This window comes from Cetorhinus maximus, chromosome 16 (genome assembly GCF_964194155.1).
Source record: "Cetorhinus maximus chromosome 16, sCetMax3.hap1.1, whole genome shotgun sequence".
In the NCBI taxonomy this organism is placed as follows: domain Eukaryota; kingdom Metazoa; phylum Chordata; class Chondrichthyes; order Lamniformes; family Cetorhinidae; genus Cetorhinus; species Cetorhinus maximus.
Genome location: NC_135894.1, coordinates 42,029,310 through 42,054,956, shown reverse-complemented (window position 1 = coordinate 42,054,956; position 25,647 = coordinate 42,029,310). Strand labels below are relative to the sequence as shown.

General features: G+C 42.1%; 1 protein-coding gene across 4 annotated transcripts in view; it reads left to right on the top strand.

Moving 5' to 3' along the window:
* Positions 1 to 25,647, top strand: part of LOC144691557 (cyclic AMP receptor-like protein A) — a 254,655-nt gene that overhangs the window by 80,488 nt on the left and 148,520 nt on the right. For all 4 annotated transcript variants that reach the window (XM_078559757.1, XM_078559756.1, XM_078559754.1 and 1 more), the window contains exon 6: positions 4,044 to 4,131. In XM_078559757.1, the coding sequence (XP_078415883.1) occupies positions 4,044 to 4,131 (88 nt within the window). The remainder of the gene's footprint in view (positions 1 to 4,043; positions 4,132 to 25,647) is intronic.

Here is a 25,647-nt window from a genome sequence, read left to right as displayed (position 1 = left end):
ATTTTCCAATCCTGACTAGATGCAGGCGAGGCACCAAATGATTGGAGGTCTGCGAACGTTGTGCCACTATGTTAAATGGGTGCAAGGGACAGGCCAAATAATTATAGGCCTGTCAGTCTGACTTTGGTGGTGGGCAAATTATTACAATCAATGGGGAGACGATGGTGTAGTGGTAATGTCACTGTTCTAGTAAATTGGAGGCCTAGGCTAATGATCAGGGGACATGGGTTCAAACCCCACCACAGGAGCCGGTGGAAATTAAATTAATAATTTGGAATTGAAAAGCTTGTCTCAGTATTGGTGACCGTGAAACTATTATTGATTGTCGTAAAAACCCATCTGGTTCACCATCTGGGAAGGAAATCTGCCGTCCTTACCTGGTCTGGCCTACAACAATGTGTTTCACTCTTAACTGCCCTCTGAAATGATGTGGCAAGCCAATCGGCTCAAGGGCAATTAGGGATGGACTGTAAATGCTGGCCATGTCAATGATGCCCACATTCCATTTAAAAAGAAACATTTTTTTAAATTCCTAATGATAGGATAAACTATCACTTAGAAAGGAATGGTAGTCAGCATGGTTTTGTTAAGTCGTGTCTTACCAATTTAATCAAATCTTTTGAGGAAGTAACAAGGAGGATTGATGAGGATAGGGCAGTGGATGTTGTCTACATGGATTTTAATAAGGCATTTGACAAGGTCCCACATGGCAGACTGGTCAGAAAAGTAAAAGCCTGTAGGATACAGGGGAATATGGCAAGTTGGATCCAAAATTGGCTCAGCGACAGGAACAAAGGGTAATGGTCAGTGAATGTTTTTGCGAATAGAAAGTGGTTTCCAGTGGCATTCCACAGGGCTCAGTGTTGGGTCCCTTACTGTTTGTTGTATATATTAATGATTTAGACTTAAATGTGGGAGGCATGATGGGAAATTTGCAGATGACACAAAAAGTGGTCATGTAGTTGATTGTGAGAAGCGGATAGCTCTCAACTCCAAAATGATATCAATGGTTTGGTTGAGCGGGTGGAAAAGTGGTAAATGGAATTCAGTCCAGAGAAGTGTGAGGTAATTTAGTTGGGGAGGGCAAACAAAACAAGGGAGTACACAATAAACGGGAGGATATTGAGAGGAGTAGAGGAAGTGAGAGACCTTGGAGTGCATGTCCATAAGTTCCTGATGGTGGCAGGACAGGTGGATAAGGTGGTAAAGAAAGCATATGGAATGTTTTCCTTTATTGGACGAGGTATAGAATACAAGAGCAGGGATGTAATGCTGGAACTGTATAAAAAAAACTGTTTAGACCACGACTGGAATTTTGTGTGCCACATTACAGGAAGGACATAATTGCTCTGGAGAGAGTACTGATATGGTAGCAGGTAGCATCCCACAGCATGTTACCTGCTACCATCTCAGCACAACCCCAACCTGGCATGAGGTAGAAAAGGCCTTTGACAGCTAAAGAGCAACAAGGCATCAGGAGTAGATGGAATCCCCACTAAAGCACGGCAGAGAAGCACTATTGGTGCAAATACATGGCCTCATCTCCCTTATCTGGAAGGAGGAGAGTATGCCAGGAGACCTCAGAGATGCAGTAATTGTGACTATCTTCAAGAGAGGTGATAAATCTGACTGCGGTAACTATAGAGGAATCTCCCTGCTGTCGGCCACAGGGAAGGTCATGGCAAGAATCCTCCTTAATTGCCTTCTCCCTGTGGCTGAAGAGCTCTTCCCAGAGTCGCTATGCGGATTCTGCCCACTAAGGGGCACAACGGACACAATCTTCACCGCGTGGAAACTGCAAGAGAAATGCAGGGAACAGCACTAACCCTTGTACATGGCCTTCTTTGACCTCACAAAAACTTTCAACACTGTCAACCACGAAGGATTATGGACCATCCTCCGCCATTTCGGCTGCCCCCAAAAGTTTGTCACCACTCTCCGCCTGCTCCACGATGACATGCAAGCCATGATCCTGACCAACACAGACCTAATCCACGTTTGGACCTAGGTCAAGCAAGGCTGTGTCATCACACCGACGCTCTTCTCGATCTTCCTTGCTGCAATACTCCATCTCACCCCCGGCAAGCTCCCCGCTGGAGCGGGGCTAAACTGCAGAACAAGTGGGAACCTGTTCAACTTCTGCCGCCTGTAGGCCAGATCCAAGGTCGTCCCATCCTCTGTCATTAAACTACAGTATGCAGACGATGCTTGCACCTGTGCACACTCGGAGGCCGATCTCCAAGCCATTGTCAACATGTTCACCAGAGTGTACAACAGTATGGGCCTTATATTAAACATCTGTAAGGCAAACGTCCTCTACCAACCTTCCCTCTCCACAGCGCACTGCCCCCTCCTCTCTCTCTCTCTTCTCTCTCCCCCCCGCCGGCCCAGTTACCAAAGTCCACAACGAGGCCTTAGATAACGTGGACCATTTTCCATACCGTGGAAGCCTACTGTCAAAAGGGCAGACATTGACAATGAGGTTCAAAACCAGCTTCAGTGTACCAGTGCAGCCTTCGGCCACCTGAGGAAGAGTGTGGTTGAAGACCAGGATCTCAAACCCAGCACCAAGCTCACGGTCTACAGAGGAGTAGTGATACCCACTCAGAGACATGGACTATGTACAGCAGGCACCTCAAATCTCTGGAGAAATACCTTCAGTGCTGCTTCCACAAGATCCTGCAAATCCATTGGTGGGATAGGCGCACCAACGTCAGTGTTCTCATTCAGGCCAACATCCCAGCATTGAAGCATTGAACACACTCGATCAGCTCCACTGGGTGGACTCAATTGTCTGTATGCCTGACACAAGACTCCTGAAACAAGCGCTCTACTCGGAGCCTCGACACAGCAGACGAGCACCAGGAGCGCAGAGGAAATGCTTCAAGGACACCCTCAAAACCTCCTTGAAAAAGTGCAGCATCCCCATTGACATCTGGGAAACCTTGGCCCAAGACCGCCCAAAGTGGAGGGAAAGTATCCGGGAAGGAGTTGAACACCTCGAGTCTCATTGCTAAGGGTTAGCTGAAGCCAAGTGTCGACAGTGAAAGGAGCACGTGGCAACCCAGGCACCCATCCACCTGTTCCCTCTACCTGCCCCAGATCTGCCCCACCTGTGACAGAGACTGTAGGTCACGCATTGGACTCTTCAGTCACCTGAGAACTCATTTTTAGTGTGGAAGCAAGACATCCTCGACCCCAAGGGACTGCCTAAGAGAGAAGAGAGGTGAGAGTGCAGAAGAGATTTATAAGAATGTTGTTAGGGCTTGAAAATTGCAGCTATGAGGAAAGATTGGATAGACTAGGGTTGTTTTCCTTAGAACAGAGGAGGCTGAGGGGTGACTTAATTGAAGTGTACAAGTTTATGAGGGGCCTAGATAGAGTAGACAGGAAAGGCCTGTTTCTCTTAGCGGAGAGGTCAATTACCAGGGATCATAGATTTAAAGTGATTGGTAGAAGGATTAGAGGGGACATGAAGAAAAACTTCTTCACCCAGAGGGCGGTGGGTGCCTTGAATTCACTGCCTGGTTTGGTGGTGGAGGCAGAATTCTTCAACTCATTTAAAGGGTACCTGGATCTGCACCTGAAGTGTTGTAACCTGCAAGGCTGCAGACTAGATGCTGGAAGGTGGGATTAGAATGGGCAACTAGTTTTTTTCTCCTTTTTGGCCAGAGCAGACATGATGGGCTGAATGGCCTCTTTCTGTGCCATAACATTTCTCTGGCCCTACTTCTAACGTTCAGTTGGTAGTGAAGTCATGGAAATAATCGTCTCTATTAGAACAATCTACACAGCTAATTTTCCAACCTTTGTGTTCCTGCTGGTGAGATAAACCTGCTAGGTATATATATCCGAAATTCAAATATATGCTGCGCACGATTTTCCAACCATTAATTCAAGTATGCACTTGAATTTCAGATATGTGATTAGTGTGAGAGAGGCTCTGCCTCCTGGAACCTGAAGTTGGAAAACAGCCCTTTTAAATCTATATGTTTTTGTGTATTTTGCCTTTAATGTTTAACTCATTTCTTGTTCACTTGCAGACTGGTGCTCCCTGGCATGGGTTTGTTGCATAACAGTCAACCTATATTTCAACTTGGTGAAAGAAATCAGAACAGATCGCTTTGCAGTGTGAGTATTGCACTAGATGTTATTCTCTCTTTGACCTTCCTTTGTATATTGTTGATTAAAGTACTACAAAACTATAACTCATCTCTATACTTACTATGGTTTTGCCAATAGTTCTTCAGATACCCTAGATCAATGTTATGTGCAGCACTTGGAGAGTTGCTGGATATTTTTCTTGCATCTGCACTTCTGAAAAGCTATGACTATGACTATTAACTTCCTATTCAGCTAGATGTTACTATGAATATTTGTAAAATTTAGTCCTCTGCAGTAATTTTTTTCTTCCTTTAAAAACAAATTTGAATGTCTGGGTGGATTGAATCCAGACATACTGCTGAAGTTTGGTTGTACAGTAAAATTGTTTGGCTCTTAATTGGCTACAGAGAATTCCCTACCTACTGCGTTGACTGTATGAATAGTTTGTGAAGATACTTTGGGGATAAGAGGGTAAGGAGAGCCAATTGCTCTGAGTTTATTAACTCTCCTTACCCTCTTTTCCCCAAAGTATCTTCACAAACTATTCATATAGTCAGTGCAGTAGGTAGGGAATTCTCTGTGGCCAACTGAGTGCAGAAATGTAGGCTGAGTTAGAAGCCCTGACTATTTTTTCTCTGTTATGTTGTTCTCTGCTAGGTTTTGTGCCTAATTTTCTGCTTGAGATTAGCAGCTAACACCCCTATGCTGAGATTCAACCTCTGTTTTTACAGTTTTTAGACCAGCACATTTAACATTTTGGTCTGCTGAACCACCTCAATGAACTTAAGGATTTTAAAGCTTAGAATTGAATTGCATTATTTATTGGAGCCAAAAAGCAGTAATGCAATATAGAAATTACTGCTATGTATAAACTTGAAGTTCAGAATTCCATTCTCCGTCATAAAAATGTGAATGATTTAAGTGGATTGCATTTCAGAGGAGAGGTGAATTGTATGCTTAAATAAACTTTAAATGACTAAAATATATTTGAGAGTCTTTGGCTTTTTAACAAATGAAACTGCTGTCACAGTGTACAAATAAGCCCTTTCCTTTCAATATTGAAGAACTGATGAACGACTGCAGCATTAACAGCCATGACACAATGTGATCCCAAGGACATAAGTGAACAAGGTCTTAGTTATGACCTCAGCTGAATGTACTTCATTGTTTCAAATATGCTCTTCCTGTACTTGTTGGAAGAAGATTTTAATAAATAGCTATTCAAAAAAGGGAAATGGTGTTGTAGTGATAATGTCACTGGACTGGTATTCCAGAGGCCCAGGCTAATATTCTGGGGACAAGGGTTCAAATCCCACCATGGCAGCTGGTGGAATTTAAATTAAATTAATAATCTGAAATTGAAAAGCTAATCTCAATAAGGTTGACCATGAAACCATTGTCGGTTTTCATAAAAACCCATCTGGTTCACTAATGCCCCTTAGGGAAGGAAATCTGCCGTCCTTATCTGGTCTGGCCTACATGTGACTCCAGACCCACAGCAATGTGGTTGACTCTTAATTGCCCTCTAAAATGGCCTCGCAAGTCATTCAGTTCAAGGGCAATTAGGGATGGGCAAGAAATGTTGACTTTGCCAGTCATGTCCACATCCCATGAAAGGATAAAGAGTAAAAAAAAAGCAGAATACTGCAGAAGCTGGAAATGAAATAAAAACGGAAAATGCTGGAAATGCTCAGCAGGTCTGGCAGCATCTAAGGAGAAAAATAGAGATAATGTTTTAGGTCAATGTAAGTTCTGATGAAAGGTCAGTCATTGACCTCAAATTTTAACTCTGTTAAAGAGCAGAAGCCTGCTGAGTATTTCCAGCATTTTCTTATATTTAATAAATAGTTATATGAATTGAAAGTTGCCTCACAATGGCAGCACCTTGTCCCTTATTAAACCTCCCCCATCTGACAGTTTCTATTACCTGCCCTGCCCAAACTGTTGTGGGCCTTATCACTAAGTCACATCTTGGCCTCTCTCCCTCCTCCTTTTGGTATCTTCTATTCCTTCGAGTTCCTCAACCCTCTTGCTTTTTCTTTAAAAATTCTGGTTGTCCTCCATGCCACCTTCACAAGGGAGTTAAGGGTTATGGTGGACAGCCAGGAGGGTGGAGTTAAGGCCACAATCAGATCAGCCATCATCTTATTGAAGCAGACTCAAAGGACAAAATGACCAACTCGTGCTCCTATTTCTTCTGATCACCCTGATTTTCTCCCTGATTAAGCCTCTCTCTCCCTTTTTTCCTCAAGTCTCTGCACTAAGCCACTCCTCATCCTCAGTAATTTTACTCTCTATCTCAGGCCCTCCTATAGTCTTTCTTTTAAATCTATTTCCCTCTTATCTTTCCTCCATATAATCTCTCCTACCTATATTTACAGCAACCTCCTTGATCTTCCCTACTTCCAATAACTGTCGGTCATCTTTTTTGTATCGTTCATGGGATTTGGGCATATCTAGCTAGGCCAGCATTTATTGCCCATCCCTAATTGCCCTTGAGAAGGTAGTGGTGTGCCGCCACCTTGGACTGCTGACACTTGTTTTGTTCACCTACCCACATCCCCTTAGCCCACTTTCAAACTCCACTTGCTTCTGTGCCTGCGGCTGAAAAAAAGCCATTCCCACCGCCCCCAGACCAAGTCACTTAACTGCATTTTCAAACTTATAATATCCTAAGCATTGACCTTTTATTCATCACAAGTCTCTTATAGTTGTTGATTTTCTCTACCACTCCATTTCCTTCATCTTTTTGATTTTGTTTCCAATAAAGTCTTTAGTGTTTCTGCTGCCATCTTCATTCCCTTGCAGGCTTCAATATACCTGGTGCTCAACTTGCTTTAGCTATCCATTGCTAGATCTGGCTGGACCACATTAATTGCTATCAGGTCTCATTGTCCTGCCAAAACTGCTCACTACTCCCAAGATTATTCTGGAGAGCAAAGGTAACTTCCAGCTTCTTTTCTCCACTATGGACTGTCTCCTTAAACTCCTCTTACCTCCTGCTCTCACCACCATCAGTAGCTATGAGAAGTTCATGGGCTCCTTTGTCACTAACATTAACACTGTTCATTTAGCTGCCTCTAATGCTTTGCTAATCTTTTCCTTTCTCATCAGGCAAACTAATCTGCCTAGCCCCGCCAACTTGTTGGCAAATTCCCAAATTTACATCACTGCAAACTATTGTTATTTTTGTTTATTCATTCACAGGTTGTGGGCTTCATTGGCTGGGCCGGCATTTATTGCCCACCCCTAGTTGCCCTTGAGAAGGTGGTGGTGAGCTGCCTTCTTGAGCCACTGCAGTCCATGTGGTGTAGGTACACCCACAGTGATGTTAGGAAGGAAGTTCCAGGATTTTGACCCAGCGACAGTGAAGGAATGGTGATATATTTCCAAGTCAGGATGGTGAGTGACTTGGAGGGGAACTCCCAGGTGGTGATGTTCCCATCTATTGCTGCCCTTGTCCTTCTAGATGGTAGTGGTCGTGGGTTTGGAAGATGTTGTCAAAGGAGCCTTGGTGAGTTCCTGCAGTGCATTTTGTACATGGCACACACTGCTGCTACTGTGTGACAGTGGCGGAGGGAGTGAATGTTTGTGATGTGGTGCCAATTAAGTGGCTGCTTTGTCCTGGATGGTGTCAAGCTTCTTGAGTGTTATGGGAGCATCGCTCATCCAGGCAAGTGGATAGTATTCCATCACACTCCTGACTTGTGCTTTGTAGACGGTGGACAGGCTTTGGGGAGTCAGGAGGTGAGTTACTTGTCACATGATTCCAAGCCTCTGACCCGCTCTCGTAGCCACAATATTTATATGGCTAGTCCAGTTCAGTTCCTGGTCAATGGTAACCCCCAGGATGGTGCAATTGAAATATGATACTTACCGTTTCACATAGAGCCCTGAATACCTCTTTGTAGTTGTCCAAATCTGCATTTTTAAAAGTTAATAATGGGTTAAAAAAAACATAGCTGAGCATTGTAAACAAAACACAACTGGAGAACCTCTAACTTGCAGCATTGTTACATGAAGTGAATGACTGTTCCTTGATAAAGTATTCTGGGGGTTCAATAAATTCATAAAACATAAAAGCAAATCAATTGAATTATAACTGTTGTTTGAACTCAGGACTGTCTCACCAACAAATCACTCTGAGATATCCAGTATTTTTACAATGTACAGCGAAGTTTGTGTTCCAATTTAATTCCTAAGCTTTCGATGCATGTTGATCCCTGCACTTAAAGATAATGATAGTGATATAACCCTTTATGAAATCACTTTGCATTAAAACACTGCATATGAAATATTTTTCAGCCCCCACCTGCTCACCAGTAGCCTTGTAAGTAATAATAAGAAAGAGTGGGATATCAAGCCATGCAGACAAGGTCAAATATGCAATTCTTGCACTGTACTGAGTTTGCTAAATGCAGCTGGAGCAGTGGCTGAATGCTGCACTTTTTACATGCTAGGCCAGCACTTATTGCCAATCCCTCATTGCCCTCGAGAAGGTAGTGTTGTTGAAACACCCACAGTGCTATTAGGAAGAGAATTCCAGAATTTTGACCCAGTGACAGTAGAGGGTCAGGATGGTGAGTGCTTTGGAGGGGAATTTCCAGGTGGTGGTGTTCACATGCATCTGCTTCCCTTGTCCTTCTAGTTGGTAGAGGTCAAGGGTTTGGAAGGTATTGTTAAAGGAGCCTTGGTGAGTTGCTGCAGTGCATCTTATAGATGGTGAACACTGCTGCCACTGGTCGCAGAATTTGTCACAGAATCCCTAGGCTGGGGAGAGGGAGAATCACTATCCAGTAATTACTTTTGGAAAATGCAAATGTGGAAATTGGATGACAACGGATGATGTGCTTCTGGCTTTCACAGTTCATTGGCCTGCCAAAAGTCATCTTTTGGCTTGCACATGAAGAATGATGACTTGTGTGGGATACTGAAGGCCTGATACCAGTAGAGCCATACCCCGATGTGAGTCAGTCGGCCCAATTTTACCTCCATGCAAGTGGATCAGTTTGTATGGGTTAAAGTCGGACCAGTGTCTTTGGAAGAGGAAAAGATTGGTTGGAGTCATGCCTAACACAAAAGAAGATAGTTGTGGTCGTAGAGTCATAGAGGTCTACAGCACAGAAAAAGGCCCTCAGCCCATCAAGGCTGCACTGGTCAAACAAGTAGCGAACTGTCCTAATCCCATTTCCCAGCACTAGGCCCATAGCCTTGTATGCCATGGCATCGCAAGTGCACATCCAAATACTTCTTAAATGTTATGAGGGTTTCTGCCTCTACCACCCTTTTCAGACAGTGAGTTCCAGATTCCCACCAGCCTCTGGGTGAAAAAACTCTTCCTCACGTCCCCTCTAAACTTCCTGTCCCTTACCATAAATCTATGCCCCCTGGTTATTGATCCCTCCACCAAGGGGAAACGTTCCTTCCTGTCTACCCTATCTATGCCCCTCATAAGTTTATACACCTCAATCATGTCCTCCCTCAAACCCCTCTGCTCCAGGGAAAATAACCCCAGTCTATCCAATCTCTCCTCATAACTAAAACTCTCCAGCCCAGGCAATATCCTGGTAAATCTCCTCTGCACTCTCTCTAGTGCAATCACATCCTTCCTATAATGCGGATGCCAGAACTGCATGCAATACTCTAGCTGTGGCCTAACCAGTGACGTTGGAGGTCAATCATCTCAGTTCCAGGACATCACTGCAGGAGTTCCTCACGGTAGTGTCCTAGGCCCAACCATCTTCAGCTGCTTCTTCAATGACCTTTCTTCCATCTTAAGGTCAGAAGTGAGGATGTTCACAGACAGTTGTACAATGTTTAGCACCATTCATGACTCCTCAGATACTGAAGCAGTCCATGTCCAAATGCAGCAATATCCAGGCTTGGGCTGACAAGTAGCAAGTAACATTCACGCCACACAAGTGCCAGACAATGACCATCTCCAACAAGAGAGAATCTAACCATCGCCACTTGACATTCAATGGCATTACCATCACTGAATCCCCCACTATCAACATCCTGGGGGTTATCATTGACCAGAAACCGAACTGGACTAGCCATATAAATACTGCTTGCTGCAAGAGTAGATCAGAGACTAGGAATCCTGCAGCGAATAACTCACCTCCTGACCTCCAGAGCCTGTCCACTATCTACAAGGCACATGTCAGGAGTGTGATAGAATGCTCTCCACTTGCCTGGATGAGTGCAGCTCCAACAACACTCAAGAAGCTTGACACTATCCAGGATAAAGCAGCCTGCTTGATTGGAACCCCATCCACAAACATTCACTCCCTCCACCACCGACGCACAGTAGCAGCAGTATGTACCATCTACAAGATACACTGCAGGAACTCACCAAGCCTCTTAGACAGCACCTTCCAAACCCACGACAACTACCATCTAGAAGGACAAGGGCAGCAGAAACATAGCAACACCATCACCTGGAAGCTCCCCTCCAAGCCACTCACCATCTTGAAATATATCGCCATCCTTCACAGTCATTGCCAAAACCCTGGAACTCCCTCCCTAACAGCAATGTGGGTGTACCTACAGCACATGCACTGCAGCGGTTCAAGAAGGCAGCTCACCCACCACCTTCTCAAGGGCAATTAGGGATGGACAATAAATGTTGGCCTAGCCAGTGACGCCCACATCCCATGAATGAATAAAAAAAATATTTTACTGCATGCATGCAAGTTCAGTTCACATAGGGTTTCTCTCATTGTGAAAATATACAAAGAATATTTCATATTGTAAGGCATATAGCACTGAAACATTATTTATGTATAACTGTTATGTAGTCAGTCAGTGGATAATTTAGCAAAGTAAAGCAGTTTGCAGTATTTAAACCTTGTTTATATTGTTTTTGCTTTTACCTGTGACTAGGATGCAGCCCAAGGGAAAGGGGCACATGGCTTGGATATTGAAGGTTATTTTTAACCTTTTTTGAGTTGAGGTAATATTTCTATACTTGAATTAAGGAAATCTAAAGTAGGATCACTGTGATCAATATTATAGAAGTTGTGAGTGGAGCTGAACACAGTAAAGTCAATGAATAATCTGCTTATTTTATAATAGAGGAGTGTATGCACTCCCTGAAGGAGTATGTGATAAGGAGGAAACTACTAGAATAAAATAAGGAGATAGGTATTTACTTCTCAAAATAACCTTGGCAATTAATCCATTTAATGATGATGCTGTCCAGCACATGGAGATTAAACTTGGTGCTCTGAAAACGTCAGCAGGGTGTTCAGGTTTTAGTTAGGATTTATTTGGGTATTACAATTTTTCTTTTTTGTTTATGTCTGTTACTTGGAAACAGAGAGCCTTCCTCATACACTAGGATTCCTAAATGATTCAAATTACAGGTCATGTGCAAAGCTTCAGTGTGAGTGTTCTCTGCTTCTCCTTTATTGATTATCCTTGTAGCTTGCTTAATTGAAATTATAGAATTCTGAGCATTTTTGTGCTCAACGCCTGTGCCCAAGAGGAGCTCGATTGAAACTGACCAGCTCATTTTAAAAGGGCCCTTGGAGCCAGCAGGGAGAGAAACTTTCATCTCATTATTCTTGACCAAGGTCCCTGAGAAGAAAAGCCAGTCTGCTGTGATAGGCATTCCCTACCCGACGGGGAAGATGATATTGTAAATTAGACTTTAAAGCATATGTAATTATGCATCTTCAAAACAAATGTTACAATGCATCTCCAGCCAATTATTTAAATAAGCCACAGTACCAAAAATTAATTTGGTGCAGCATGTTTTGGTTCTCCAACACTCAATTCTCTGGACTGATATACCACTGCTGATGGTAGAATTCATTCACTGGTGACAGTCTTGCGTCTCACAAGACGATGGTTGTGCCATGATGATCAACTCTGTGTTGAGCGTCACCTGGTGTGGCTCAGGAGCCCCACTCTGGCATGGCAGTCTCTGCCGCATTTGCTCTAGATAAAGGCAGTGGGCTGTGAAGGTGCACAATTCACTGGCCTCTGTTTGCTCTAGGCCCTCTTTGCTTCTGCTCACCTCTTCCAATGTGCTTCCAAACAGTCAGCTTCCAGAGGTCACGGTCATCAGCGACTGTATCCCAGTTGTTGGTGTCGATGTCTGTCATCTTCATATCTTGTAGAAGAGGTATGAATGCCCAGGAGGTTGTGACCCAGTGGCTAGTCACATTACAGAAGGTCTTTGGATATCCAGCCATCTTCTATCCAATGAATGTAACTGAGCCTGGGCAGACGTTGTTGGCTTAAAAATGAGTGTATGCTGATGGAATTAGCATGCTAGAGGGTCTCTGAGTTGTTGACCTTGTCCTGCCAAATGCTGCTGTAGATACGTCTGAGACAGCAGAGGTGGAATCTATTCAGCCTTTTTTTTCTGTCTAGCATATGTTGCCCAGGTCTCACCATTGTAGAGGAGTGCACTGAGGACCCAGGCTTGGTAGACTTGCAGTTTGGTTTTCTAAAATCACTGTAAAGTTGCTGTTGTTCCTCATTCTCTTACTCAGCTTGGACATAGCAGCTGTAGCTTTTGCAATGCATATGTTTATTTCAGCATCAAGAGACAGATTGCTGGTGATTGCAGATCCTAAATATGTGAAGCTATCATCAGCCTCCCACGTCACATTGTCATTGCTGATAGATGGCGGTATGGCAACATCCTGGACCATGACATTTGTCTTCCTAATGCTGATGGTTAAACCAAACTTTTTACAGGTGTGAGAGGGTCTGTCCATTTGCCAGTGAAGGTGTTCCTCAGTATGGAATGCTAGTACAGCATCATCAGCGTAGAACAACTCTTGGCGCACCTTTGTCTTGGATCTCTGGTGAATAAGGCTGAACAGCTTCCGTTGGTTCTGATATGCAAGTAGACACCCTCTGTAGATGACCTGAATGTATATGACAGCAGCAAAGAGAAGAATGTGTCAAAGAGTGTCAGTGCCATAATGCAATCCTGTTTGACCCCACTATGGACCTCAAAGAGTTCCAATGTTGCACCACCATAGCTGACCTTGCCCATCATTTTGTCAAGGAAAGAGAAGATCACATTGAGCAGCCAATTTTCTCCAGCAGCTTAAATAGACCACCGCTGCTCACATGGTTAAATACTTTTGTAAGATCGATGAAGGTAATACATAGTGGTCTCTTTTGTTCATGCCATTTCTCTTGCAGCTGCCGGACTGAGAAGATCATGTTAATTTTAGTTATTATAGTTCTGAAACCATACTCAGATTCTGGGTCGATACATTCAACCAGGATCTGCAGTCAGTCTTTGAATCACGCATATCCTGGGACATTGCCCCCTTCCCCCAGCAGAGATAGAGAAGTTTGTGCAGATATTGCAGCAGTGCCAGTTTCCCGTGCTTGTTGAGTTCAGGTGGTATAGCATCAGCACCTGGTGCTTTATCCATGGCAAGCAAGTTAATAGCTTTGCTAAGCTCTTCCACCATAGTTACGATATCCAGCTCTGCCATGACAGGCAGGCTTTCTATGGTGTTTAGAGCTTCCTCATTGATGGTGCTCTCCTGAGAGTACAACTCAAGGTAGTGTTCCACCCATCCTTTCAACTGTTTATTGCATTTGGTGATGACCTCTCTGCCTTTGTTTTCAGTGGAGATGTTTTTCTTTTTTGATGGACCTGTTTCCTTTTTGATCCCTTCATACATGCCCCTAACATTCCCTGTGTCAAAGAGCATCTGGATATTCTGGCAAAATTGTAACCAATAGTCATTGGCTTACCGCCTAGCAGTCTGGTGGATTTACTGATCTCTACTCTGCTATTGTGAAGTAATTGGCTGCAGAAATGAAGTGCTTCAAATTGTACAGGGATAGATGGAAAATAGAGAAGTGCTCTTTGTTATATTTCAGAAAACCGGTGCTGAAGGATAGAACTCAAACTTGTCTTTATACACTTTCTATGAACATTTATTTACAGAGGTACATATTACAAGCACACACTTTTTTATTCATATGTGGGATTTGAACATCGCTGGTAAAGCCAGCCTCTATTGCCCACCCCTAATTGCCCTGGAGAAGGTGGTGGTGAGCTGCCTACTTGAACCACTGCAGCCCATGTGGCATAGGTCCATCCACAGTGCTGTTAGGAAAAGAGTTCCAGGATTTTGACCCATCAACAGTGAAGGACTGGTGATACAGTTCCAACAAACCAGGATGTGTGTGGCTTGGAGGGGAACTTGCAAGAGGTGGTTTCCATGCGTCAGCTGCCCTTGTCCTTCTAGGTGGTAGGGGTTGTGGGTTTGGAAGGTGTTATTGAAGAAGATTTGGCAAATTGCTGCAGTACATCTTGTAAACGGTACAAACTGCTGCCAATGTGTGCTGGTGATGGAGGGAGTAAATGTTTTTTGATCAAGTGGCTGCCTGGTCCTGGATTGTGTCAGGCTTCTTGAGTGTTGTTGGAGCTAATCTTGTCCGGCCAGCTGGAAAGTATTCCATCACACTCCTGACTTGTGCCGTATAGGCAATGGACAGGTTTGAGGAGCCTGGAGATGAGTTACTCATCACAGAATTCCCAGCCGCTGATCTGCTCTTGTAGCCACAGTATTTATATGGCTGGTTCAGTTAACTTTCTGATCAGTGGTGACCCCCTGAGGATTTTGATAGTGGGGGATTTAACAATGTTAATGCTGTTGAATTTTAAAGGGTGATGGTTGTTGCCAGGCATTTATTTGGCACAAGTGTTCCTTGCCACTTCTCAGCCCTATTTGAATGTTGTCCAGGTCTTGCAGCATGAACTGTGGGCTCCTTCAGTTTCTGAGAGTTGCAAATGGTTCTGCACACTGCTCAATCATCAGCGAACATCCTCATTTCTGACCCTATATTGGAGGGAAATTAATTGACGAAGCAACTGAAGATGGTTGGGCCTAGGACACTACCTGGAGGAACTCTTGCAGTGATGTCCTGGGACTGAGATGATTGAACTCCAAAAACCACAACCATCTTCCTATGTGCTAGGTATGACTCCAGTCAATGAACCTCCATTGAGGTTGAATTTTATGAGGGATACTTGGTGCCATACTTCATCAAATACTATCATGATGTCAAATGCAGGCACAATCTCCTCACCCCTGGAATTAAGGTCTTTTGTCCATGTTTAGACCAAAGCTGTAATGAGGTCAGGAGCTGAGTGGCCAAGAGGAAACCCGTACTGAGAATTGGCAAGTAGGATGAGCACTGATTTGGGAGGCAATGACCTGTTCGAGGACTTGAAAGGAGATTGGAAATCGGATAACAGCAACAATTTGCTTTTATATAGTGCTTTTGACATAGTAAAACATTCCAGTGTGTGTTCAGTGAGTATGGTAGCAGAATGGATATCTTACAGGACTTGGTAACCCAGAGGCTTGGTCTAATGATCCAGAGACATATGTTCAAATCTCACTATGGCGGTTAGAGGTTTTAACTTTTATTTCAGATTTATTTAATTAAAAACTAGCATAAGTAATAGTGACCATGAAACTACGGGATTGTCATTGAAACTAATCTGGTAATAATAGGGAAGGAAATTTGCCACCCTTACCTGACTGGGTCTATACGTGACTCCAGATGTGCAGCAGTGTGGTTGACTTTTAACTGTCCCCTGAAATGATCCAGTAAGCCACTCAGTTGTATTGCTTATCAGCATCTTCTCAAGGGCAATTAGGGATGGGCAGTGAATGTTGGTGAGCAATACATGAGTAATCCCATGAACGTTATTCATTTTTATTCAACATTGAATAGATTGGGGGTGGGGTGGGCTGGGAGGAGGAATGTGAGAAACTAAGTTGGATGGTCAACAGTTTAGTGAGAATAGACTTGAGGTAGCAGGGGATGGTGTAAGGAAAGCATTTCTTTCATATTAATTTCTTCATAATAACTTTTAGCTTTTGTTAAGTGAGCTTCTGTTATAAGGCTAAAAGGTGTAAGACAGGCTTGCTTTGTAGATTAAAATGTACTGAAAAGTAATGGTAATTAAATTGTACTGAAAAATCAGTTTGGACAGTAAACTTAATTAAAAGATATTTCAGTAATTAATGGGTAACAAGTTCATTGGGAGAATGCACATTCAAATATATCATCCTTTCTAGATGGGAAGGAAGTTATTTAAAATAGATGGCAAAGACAACATGGAAAGCCAGTTTTTAGCTGGCAAGAAATTCAGCAGTGAACAAACAAGTTTCCTTTGTTACAAGGATATTGAGCTCAGGATTAACACCTCCAAGGACATATCTGCGTAAAGCAAGGAATAACAGCACCTGTCGAGGGCCTTTCTTCATCATATTCCCTGCTACTGTCTAAATTGACTGATTTGATTGATAGTTTAGTTAAGGTGAAGCTAGCTAGGGAGTTATTAGTATGAAAACTGCAATTATCAATGAGGTAGAATATGAGAGTAAACTAGCCTGGAATACAAAAACAGATTGTAGGGCTTTTTTAAGTATATAAAGAGGAAGAGAGTAGCTAAAGAAAATGTTGGCCCCATAGAAACAGAGACACGGGAAATTATCACGGGGAATGAGGAAATAGCAGAGGCATTGAACAAATATTTTGTATCTGACTTCACAGTAGAAGACACAAGTTTCATACCAGAAATAGACAGTAACCTAGGGGCTAAAAAGAATGAGGAAATTAAAGAAATTAGTATCAGCAGAGAAGAAATATTTGTGAAATTTGAGGGACTAAAATTCAACAGATCCCTGGGACCTGATGGCATGCACCTAGGGTTCAAAAAGAGATAGCTGCAGAGATAGTGGATGTGCTGGCTATGATTTTCCAAAATTCCTTAAATTTGGGAATGGTCCTATTAGATTGGAAGTTGGCAAACATTATACTGCTTTTCAAGAAAGGAGGGAGAGAGAAAACAGTGAGCTATGGGCCAGTCAGCCTAACATAACATGTTGGGAAAATGCTGGAACCTATTATTAAGGAAGTCTTAACAATGCACTTGGAAAAGCATAGTTTGATTAGAACAAGTCAACATGGTTTTACTAAGGGGAAATCCTGTTTGACAAATTTATTAAAGCTTTTTGAGGATGTAACTAGTAGGGTAGATAAAGGGGAACCAGTAGATGTAGTATACCTGGATTTTAAAAGGCATTGGATAAGGTACCACACAAAGGGTTAATACATAAGATAAGGGCTCACGGAGTTGAGAGTAGCATTTTAGCATGGGCAGAAGATTGGTCAATGGTTAGAAAGCAGAGAGTGCGCCTAAACAGGGCATTTTCGAATTGACAGGCAGTGATTAGTGGAGCACTGTAAGGATCAGAGCTAGGGCCTCAGCTATTTACAATCTATGTTAGTGACTTGGATGAAGGGACAAGAGCATAATGTTTCAACATTTGCTGATGATACCAAGCTAGATGGGAAGGTAGGTTGTGAGGAGGACACAGAGGGGCTACAAAGAGAAATGGACAGGTTAAGTGAGTGGGCAACAAGATGGCAGATGGAACATAATGTTGGGAAGTGCGAAGTCGTTCACTTTGGTTGTAAGAATAAAAAAACAGAATTTTTTTTAAAGTGTGAGACTTGTAAGTGTTGATGTTCAAAGAGACTTGCGTGTGCTTGTACAAGGAATGCAGAAAGTTAGCATGCAGGTACAGCAAGCAATTAGGAAGAATTGGCCTTTATTGCAAGGAGATTGGAGCACAATAAAGAAGTCTTGCTACTGAGGGAAATGTTTTAGGAGAGAAAGAGAAAGGAAGATGGGAGTTGTCTTTGCATTCCAGGGTGATCCTGGGATAGTGAACTCCTCTAGCAGAGGAGAGCCAGGTTTTTTAATACATGATGTATTCCAACCAGAACTGGCCGGGAATGGCTAAATCATTTGTGTGCCAAAGAGCACAGCTAAGCACATTATTAACAGAGTGTGCTGGATCAGAATAGGAATGAGATGCTAAATAAGGGACAGCGCAAAATAGAAAGGAGGTGAGATGGAATTGAAGGGAGTGTATGTCCTTATCCCTAAGGTAATTTTTGACAACTCAAACAACCGTGAAACTTTAAAGCTGATTGAGGGTGGAATATGCTGTGTTCTAGAAGTTATGATGTATTATTTGATTTCTGGAGAATTTCTTTAACTGCAAGTTTATTGATGGAACAGGTAATTCGATTCTTTTTTTTAATTAAGTACTTTCATTTATATGTTCCAAAGGAGGGCCCAACCTGAAATGTTGTCCGACTTGTTCTCTCTACAAATATTGACTGACGGTGTGTGTTTGCACTATTCTGTTCTTTTTCTTTCAAATTCACATCATTTGTAGTCCTTGCTTTTAACCTGCCTTCCAGGATGCTCCAAATCAATACAAGCACTTAAAGTAGCCTTAAACATGCCAATAATGTGCTTTGTTAATACACTGGTCTTGAATGGACCTCATTACACTGGTGCTTTATTCCAGACAAGTGCAATAAGCCGTGCCTGCAGAGGATAGCCTTGATCTCCCAGGAGCCAACCTTACTTACATTAGTGGCTCAAAGTGCTTGCGCAATGGACTGTTTTGAAACAATCGTATTATGACTGCTCCAAGGGAAGCAAGCAGTTACATGCATAATGTAGCACTGCTGGTTGCAAGCCAGGTGCACATTGAGATCGTGGAATCCTTTTTCTGTTGGTGGTAACATTGAAAAAGAGATCACATGGGGTTATATGGGTATGACCTGTGATTCGTTTAGTCTTTGGGAATGCCTACATGTTGCCACTAATTGACCATGGAAAAAGAGATGCAACATGTGGCATTAGTCAGTGATAGCTTCCTCAGCAGATCAAAAACACCACATGCATGCACTGTTACTATGATCCGTATGTGTATCTCTGCCTGTATATTCTGGTATGGGAATACGAGCAGGTGATATCACCTTCTGAGTAGCATAGCATCCCTTTATGGTTTCTCTCCAGAAAAATAAAAATTCAGAGGAATTGCCAATGGTAAATCCATTGTGCTCTGTGTGCATGGTAACATGGTTGGGGGCGGGGAACAAAACAGCAGCACACCACCCCCACCCCACCCAACAAATAGCATAAAGAGAAACGTGAAAGAAGTTGACAGCGGCAATAAATAAAAAAAATCTTCTGACCCAGAACAGGTTGGAAGTAAGCTTTAACTTTATGCTTTCCATGTTCACAGAATTATTATAGCACAGAAGGAGGCCATTTGGTCCATCGTGTCTACACTGGATCTCCAGATGAGCAACTCACCTAGTGCCATTCTCCCACCTTCTCTTTGTAACTCTGCACACTCTTCCTTTTCGGATAAGTCAAATTCCGTTTTGAATGCCTCAATTGAACCTGCCTTCAACGCACTCTCAGGCAATGCATTCCAGATCCTAATGATGTGCTGCATGAAAATTTTTTTCCTCATATTACCATTGCATCTTATGCTTATTACTTTAAATGTGTGCCCTCTTGATCTCAATCCTTCCATGAATGGGAACAGTTTTTCCCTATCTACCCTGTCCAGACCCCACGTGATTTTGAGTACCTCTATCAAATTCCCCCTTGACCTCTTCTACAAGGAAAACAGTCCCAATTTCTCCAGTCTATCTACGTAACTAAAGTTCCTCATCCCTGGAATCATTCTTGTGAATCTTTTCTGCACTCTCGCTAATACTTTCACGTTTTTCCTAAAGTGTGGCACCCAGAACTGGACGCACTATTCCAGCTGAGGCTGAACCATTGTTTTATACAGTGTTGATAGTAGACTCTGGAAATTCTCTCCCGTCTAGCTAAAAGCCAGAAAAAAAACTTAAAATTATTTAGTGCCTTTCCTGACCTAAGGACTTCAGTGGATTCCAGTTTATTGGGATTAACTGACTGGAAAGTCGGCGCAAGATTCTCTCAAATATAACCCTGCATCAGAACCTTGCTTTAAAAATCTTTTTAGAATTCCAAATCATTTTGGCTACCAAAATAAAATATGACCAGGTTTTGATTTAATCCAGAGAATATTGCCCATGTACAAATATGTATTTCTTAATTCTGGTTTTCATGATCAGACCACACTAATTCATGGAATATATTTTGTAGATGTAATTACTAACAAATAACATGCATTTTGAAAGTTGCTAAGGATTTGGAGGATTATAGCTGCAAAAGGACATTTGCTATTGAAAGGATTAGAGCTATAATACTAAGATACAGCAATGGTTAAGGAGGAAGCTCATCTTAATAATCACCAATTTCATTTTGTTTGGTGCCTGGTTCAATAGTCAAAAACAAAACTCCATTTTATGCTATTGGGTAATACCCACTTTTCAGGCAGTTTTGTGACACTCCATAGTATATGTGAACTTTGTTTCCCTCTTTCCCTCTTCCCCAATCTGTGAGACTGTTGTTATTTTTGTTAATTTACGGGATCTGGGATAGTGCTGGCTAGGCTAGCATTTATTGCCTAACCCTAATTGGCCTCTAGAAGGTGGTGGTGGGCTGTCTTCTTGAACTGCTGCAGTCCCTGTGGTGTAGGTACACCAACTGTGCTGTTAGGGAGGGAGTTCCAGAATTTTGACGCAGTGAGAGTGAAGGAACGGTGATATATTTCCAAGTCAGGATGGTGATTGACTTGGAGGGGAACTTCCAGGTGGTGGTGTTCCCACGTATCTGCTGCCCTTGTCCTAGATGGTAGTTGTCGTGGGTTTGGAAGGTGCTGCCTAAGGAGGCTTGGTGAGTTTCTGCAATGCACCTTGTAGATGGTACACACTGTTGCCACTGTTTCAGTGGTGGAGGGAGTAAATGTTTGTGGATGTGGTGCCAATCAAGCAGGCTGCTTTGTCTCGGACGGTGTCAAGCTTCTTGACTGTATTTGGAGCTGCACTCATCCAGACAAGCAGAGAGTACTCCATCACACTCCTGACTTGTGCCTTGTAGATGGTGGACAGGCTTTGGAGAGTCAGGAGGTGAGTTACTTGCTGCAGGATTCCTAGCCTCTGACCTGCTCTTGTAGTCACAGTATTTATATGGCTGCTCCAGTTCAGTTTCTGATCAATAGTCAATGCGTGCATTATCCCCTGTTTTTTTTTCACCACCGTTCCCTATGTAAATTTCATTATTATAAATTAGGAATCTTTCCAGAATCTTGAAGATTACAGTATCCCATATCCCATTGGATCTATCAGCCAGCTTTCCTTTCATATCCAAAAATCTATCGCTCTCTGACTGAGCAGCACAGCAGTCCTGGGGTAGACACAACTCTAAGTGAGAAAAATTTCATTTCAGCCCTAAATGGCTGATCCCTTATTCTGAGACTATGATCGTTAGTTCTAGACTCCCCAATCAAAGATACAACCTCCCAGCATCTACCCTGCTTAGGTCTCTCAGAATCTTAGTATTTCAATGAGATCTCCTCTTGTTCTTCTAAACTCCAGAGAGTATAGCCCATGCATGTTGGTCTTTTTTGCAAGGGACTTGGAGTATAAGAATTATGAATTCTTTTTCTGAAATTGAAATTATTCCCAGCTGGAATACTTTATACAGTTTTGGTCTCCATCAGGAAGGATATACTTGCCTCAGAGAGGGTGTGCAACAGAGTCACTAAATCTATTCCTGTTGAAATGGTTAGAAATAGAGTCATAGAGGTCTACAGCACAGAAAAAGGCCCTTTGGCCCATCGAGTCTGTGTCAGTCAAACAAGTACCTAACTATTCTAATCCCATTTTCCAGCATTAGGACCATAGCCTTGTATGCCGTGGCATCGCAAGTGCACATCCAAATACTTCTTAAATGTTATGAGGGTACCCTCATAACTGGTATATGTTCTATGAGGCGAGATTGAGCAGAATGGGCCTACACTCTGGAGTTTAGAAGAATGAGAAGTTATCTCATTGCAACACAAGTTTCTACTCAATCTCCTCTTGTAGGACACCCCTCTCATCCCAGCAATCTCCAGCAATCAACCCAGTGAACCTTCGTTGCATCCTCTTTAAGATAAGTATCTATTTCCTTGGGTACTCAAGACCAAGTACACAGTACTCAGATGTGGTCTCAGCAAAACCCTATAAAATTACAGTAAGACTTCTTTAAATTTGTACACCAATTGCATTGTAAATGTTCTGACATATTACATTCAGCAAAGTACCAGGACAAATTCTAGAAAAAGTAAATGTTTCCAGGCTTCTTGGGGCATGTTTTTGCTTGTCTGCATGTATAGTGAAAAGTATTCATTTCAAGAAAAAAAAAACATAACAATAACTACCTAGTTCTCTTCTACATCTTATCGTTGTTCCTATGCCTCCTCTTTTGCTTTAGTTTCTCTCTCACTCCCTTTCCTGTATTTGCCATTTTAACTCTTTCTCAAGTAGCCCATATTTCTCATTCTGTTGTTATTTCGCTCCTATAGGTAACTGCTGTGGCAATTGGTATATGTAAATAAAATTGTTAGTGGTCTCAGGTTTACAGTACGTGGTACAGTATATGTAACATGACAAATTGAAAATGGTGGAGGAGGATCACAATTTACTTTTTAGCCCCAAAATGGAAATTTGAATAATCCTTATATTCCCTCTAAAGGATTGTGATAGTGACCTTGAATGGGCCATTACATTTAGCGAAGAATAATGACAATCAGAATGAACTTTCTAAATTCTGCATTTGGTTATCTAACACAAATTGTGCAAGTAGCAGAAGTCTTGCAAAGTACGTGCAAAAACCTTTTTAAAGACAGTTAGTTGCACTCCAGAGCAAAAACCTGAGGCAAACCGCAATCCACAGTGAAGTACAAACAAAATTGGGAGAATTTAAAAAGTCCAAGGAAACTGGCGATTGGAAGGTCATGAATCAGAATGGCCAATGAGCAATATAAAAGTTACCACACATGAGCGTTATATTAACCTGGGAACCAACATCCCCATTCTGACCCCCCCCCCCCCCCACCCCAAACTGCTCTACTCTCCTCACACTGAGCAGGAAGCACAAACAGCTTCCCCTGCCCACAGCAGAGCAACAATTGCCAGCAGATTCTTCCCCGCCCTTGCATTTAGACTAAGCAAAACTAAACAAACAAATGATGAGTGCTTTCATGGAGCACAAGAGCAGCTTTGAAACGTTTGGTGGAACTGGCAATGGGATAGCCCAAGTCACTCATCCCAATAAATAGCTTCTCCATCTCTTCTTCCACCTCCACCATGGCTCAGTGACAGCACTCTTGTATTTGAGTCAAAAGACTGTAGGTTCAAGGTACACTCCAGATACTTTGCACTACTGAATAAATGCTCCGCTGTTGGAGGTGCCATCATTTGGCTGAAATTTTAGACCTCTCAGGTGTACGTAAAAGATCCCAAGGCACTTTTTGAAGAAGTGCATGGGAATTTTCCTTTTGTCCTGACCAACATTAAACCCTCAACCGCTACCACCACTTTAGTTGGTCATTTGCTTTCTTTGGGGCTTTGATGCATGCAAATTAGTTGCCACCTTTGTTATGTAACAAAGGTGATGCCACTTAATTGGCTGTGAAGCACTTTGGGCCATCCCACGGAAGTAAAAAGCGCTATAAAAATGTAAATTTTCTCTTTTGTCCCTTCTCTTGATTTAATTCTTTCATTCTATCCTTTCCTAACCCCCTATCTTTCCCACTTCTCATCCCCCCATGCTTCTCCCCCTCCCTCCCTCCCTCATGTTTTTCCCCCTCCTCTCTCTAGTTTCTCCCCCTCCCAGTTTCTCCCTACAACTACAATTTTTGAAATGCTAGTTGGATCAAAATTATGAATTACTTCGTTTCTGTGTGTAACATAGAAATCTTATTAGAAAAATGTGAATCCACATAGAGATCAGATCACTAAATATCGTGTATAAATGATATTTTTACCACATCTACACCAGATTTGCCACTCCTTAGGTAATGGCACAGCTAGAAAGTTTAATCCAACATCGCCTTTACAAATGTCTGGATGATTCACCCTCTGGTTTAACTTTGCAGCATGATGAGTAATTGCAAGTGTGAGCCTGCATCCTACCACTGGGCAAGGCTTCATAGACCATAAGTTTCTTTTTGTTAACTCCCTCTGTGCCCGTTCTAAAATGTCTTGATTTGAAACTTTTCTGCAGCTGTCTTCTATTCAAATTGGTTGTCATTTTCTCATTTGAGGATAGTCCTCAAATGTATCTGTATCTCTTAAACATATTTTATTTTAGTCATTGTACCAGGAATCTGAGTATCTGCACAATCAGAATTTATTAATTTACTACATTAATGAATTAATTTACTAAACAAATCAGCCATTTAAAACTGGAACAGTATTAAATATTCATGCAGATAAAAGATCAATTAACTGACTGAAAATTGATTAATGTTGCCCCTTAAAACTTGACTAATATTACATGAGTTATAACTATGGAAATAATTTATGTTTTTGAATATCATAACTATCATAGATTATATTGCTTGTAAACACTCCTAACAAGAAGTCTACAGATTTCTATTTGAGAAGTTTACAATAAGCATTTTTGCATATTTGCATAAAAGTTACAGTTGGCAGGGAATGAAATGCCCAACCTTTTAAATTATGACATTGAAGTGTGGGCTTTTATGGGCTTTTCCACTCCTGCACATGGCAGCTTGGAATTTTCTACCCATTCCCTTTAATGAGCCAACAATTGTGAGCTGGTGACAAAACAGCCGAGGAAAAAACAGTGTGAAAGTTTTTTTTTCCCTTCAATAGCCAGCATCATGAGTGAATAATTTTTTTTAAAAACTGGTTTTCAGTTTTACAATTTAAGTTGCTCAATTTTGCTGTTCTGTTCTATTCAATGTGTACTTTGATTAAAAGCAGAAATGTCAAGGCAAAGCATTACAGTGACTCAACTGTTTTTTTCAGGCATTGGGGCGGATGAAGGTTATTATTAATACAGTGTGCGTCTGGGCTTGATCCTGTCCTAACAACTGATTACACAAAGCTTATCTGCACACTCCTGTGTTACTAGTAGCTGATTAGTTCCTCTGCAAAATCTTGATGTATTATATGATTTGTTTGAACTGATGGGCAGAACCCTGAGTCGTTGCTAAAAAATACAGGAATATAACTTGAAGCTGTGATGAAACTGAAGTCTGGTGATTTTCCTTCCTGGGCAGCATGCCAGAGAAGGCTTGTGTGGTGCTGAATGTGGAAGTTACTGCAAACGACTACGAAAAGTACAAATGTATATTTTGTCTTGCAAACACAGGGTGGCTATTATATGTTGGGCAGGATGGAATATATATGAATAATTTTTGGGAGCTATTTCTTATAAAGTTTTGTCATTTGGCAATTACTGATGCAATAAAAATGATAGTCCAGAACAATCAACAATAAAAGTAAGTGCAAGTATGCAAAAATGCAAATCATTTATTATTTTACAAATTTAATTATTTAAGCTGAACTATTGGAGGCGTTTGCTCTGTCCTATTGAAACATGATTATTTAACGGTTGAACTATATTTGTATGCATTATTTTAAAAAGACTGTACTGCTGGAGAGGTTGACAGATGTTCTTTCAGTCAGAAGGCAGTAGTGTGGACTTGAAAGGCCTCTGCCAGCCTTGGGTACTTTAGTTGCAGTTCCACTTGGACTGCAGCATGATAGGGAGAT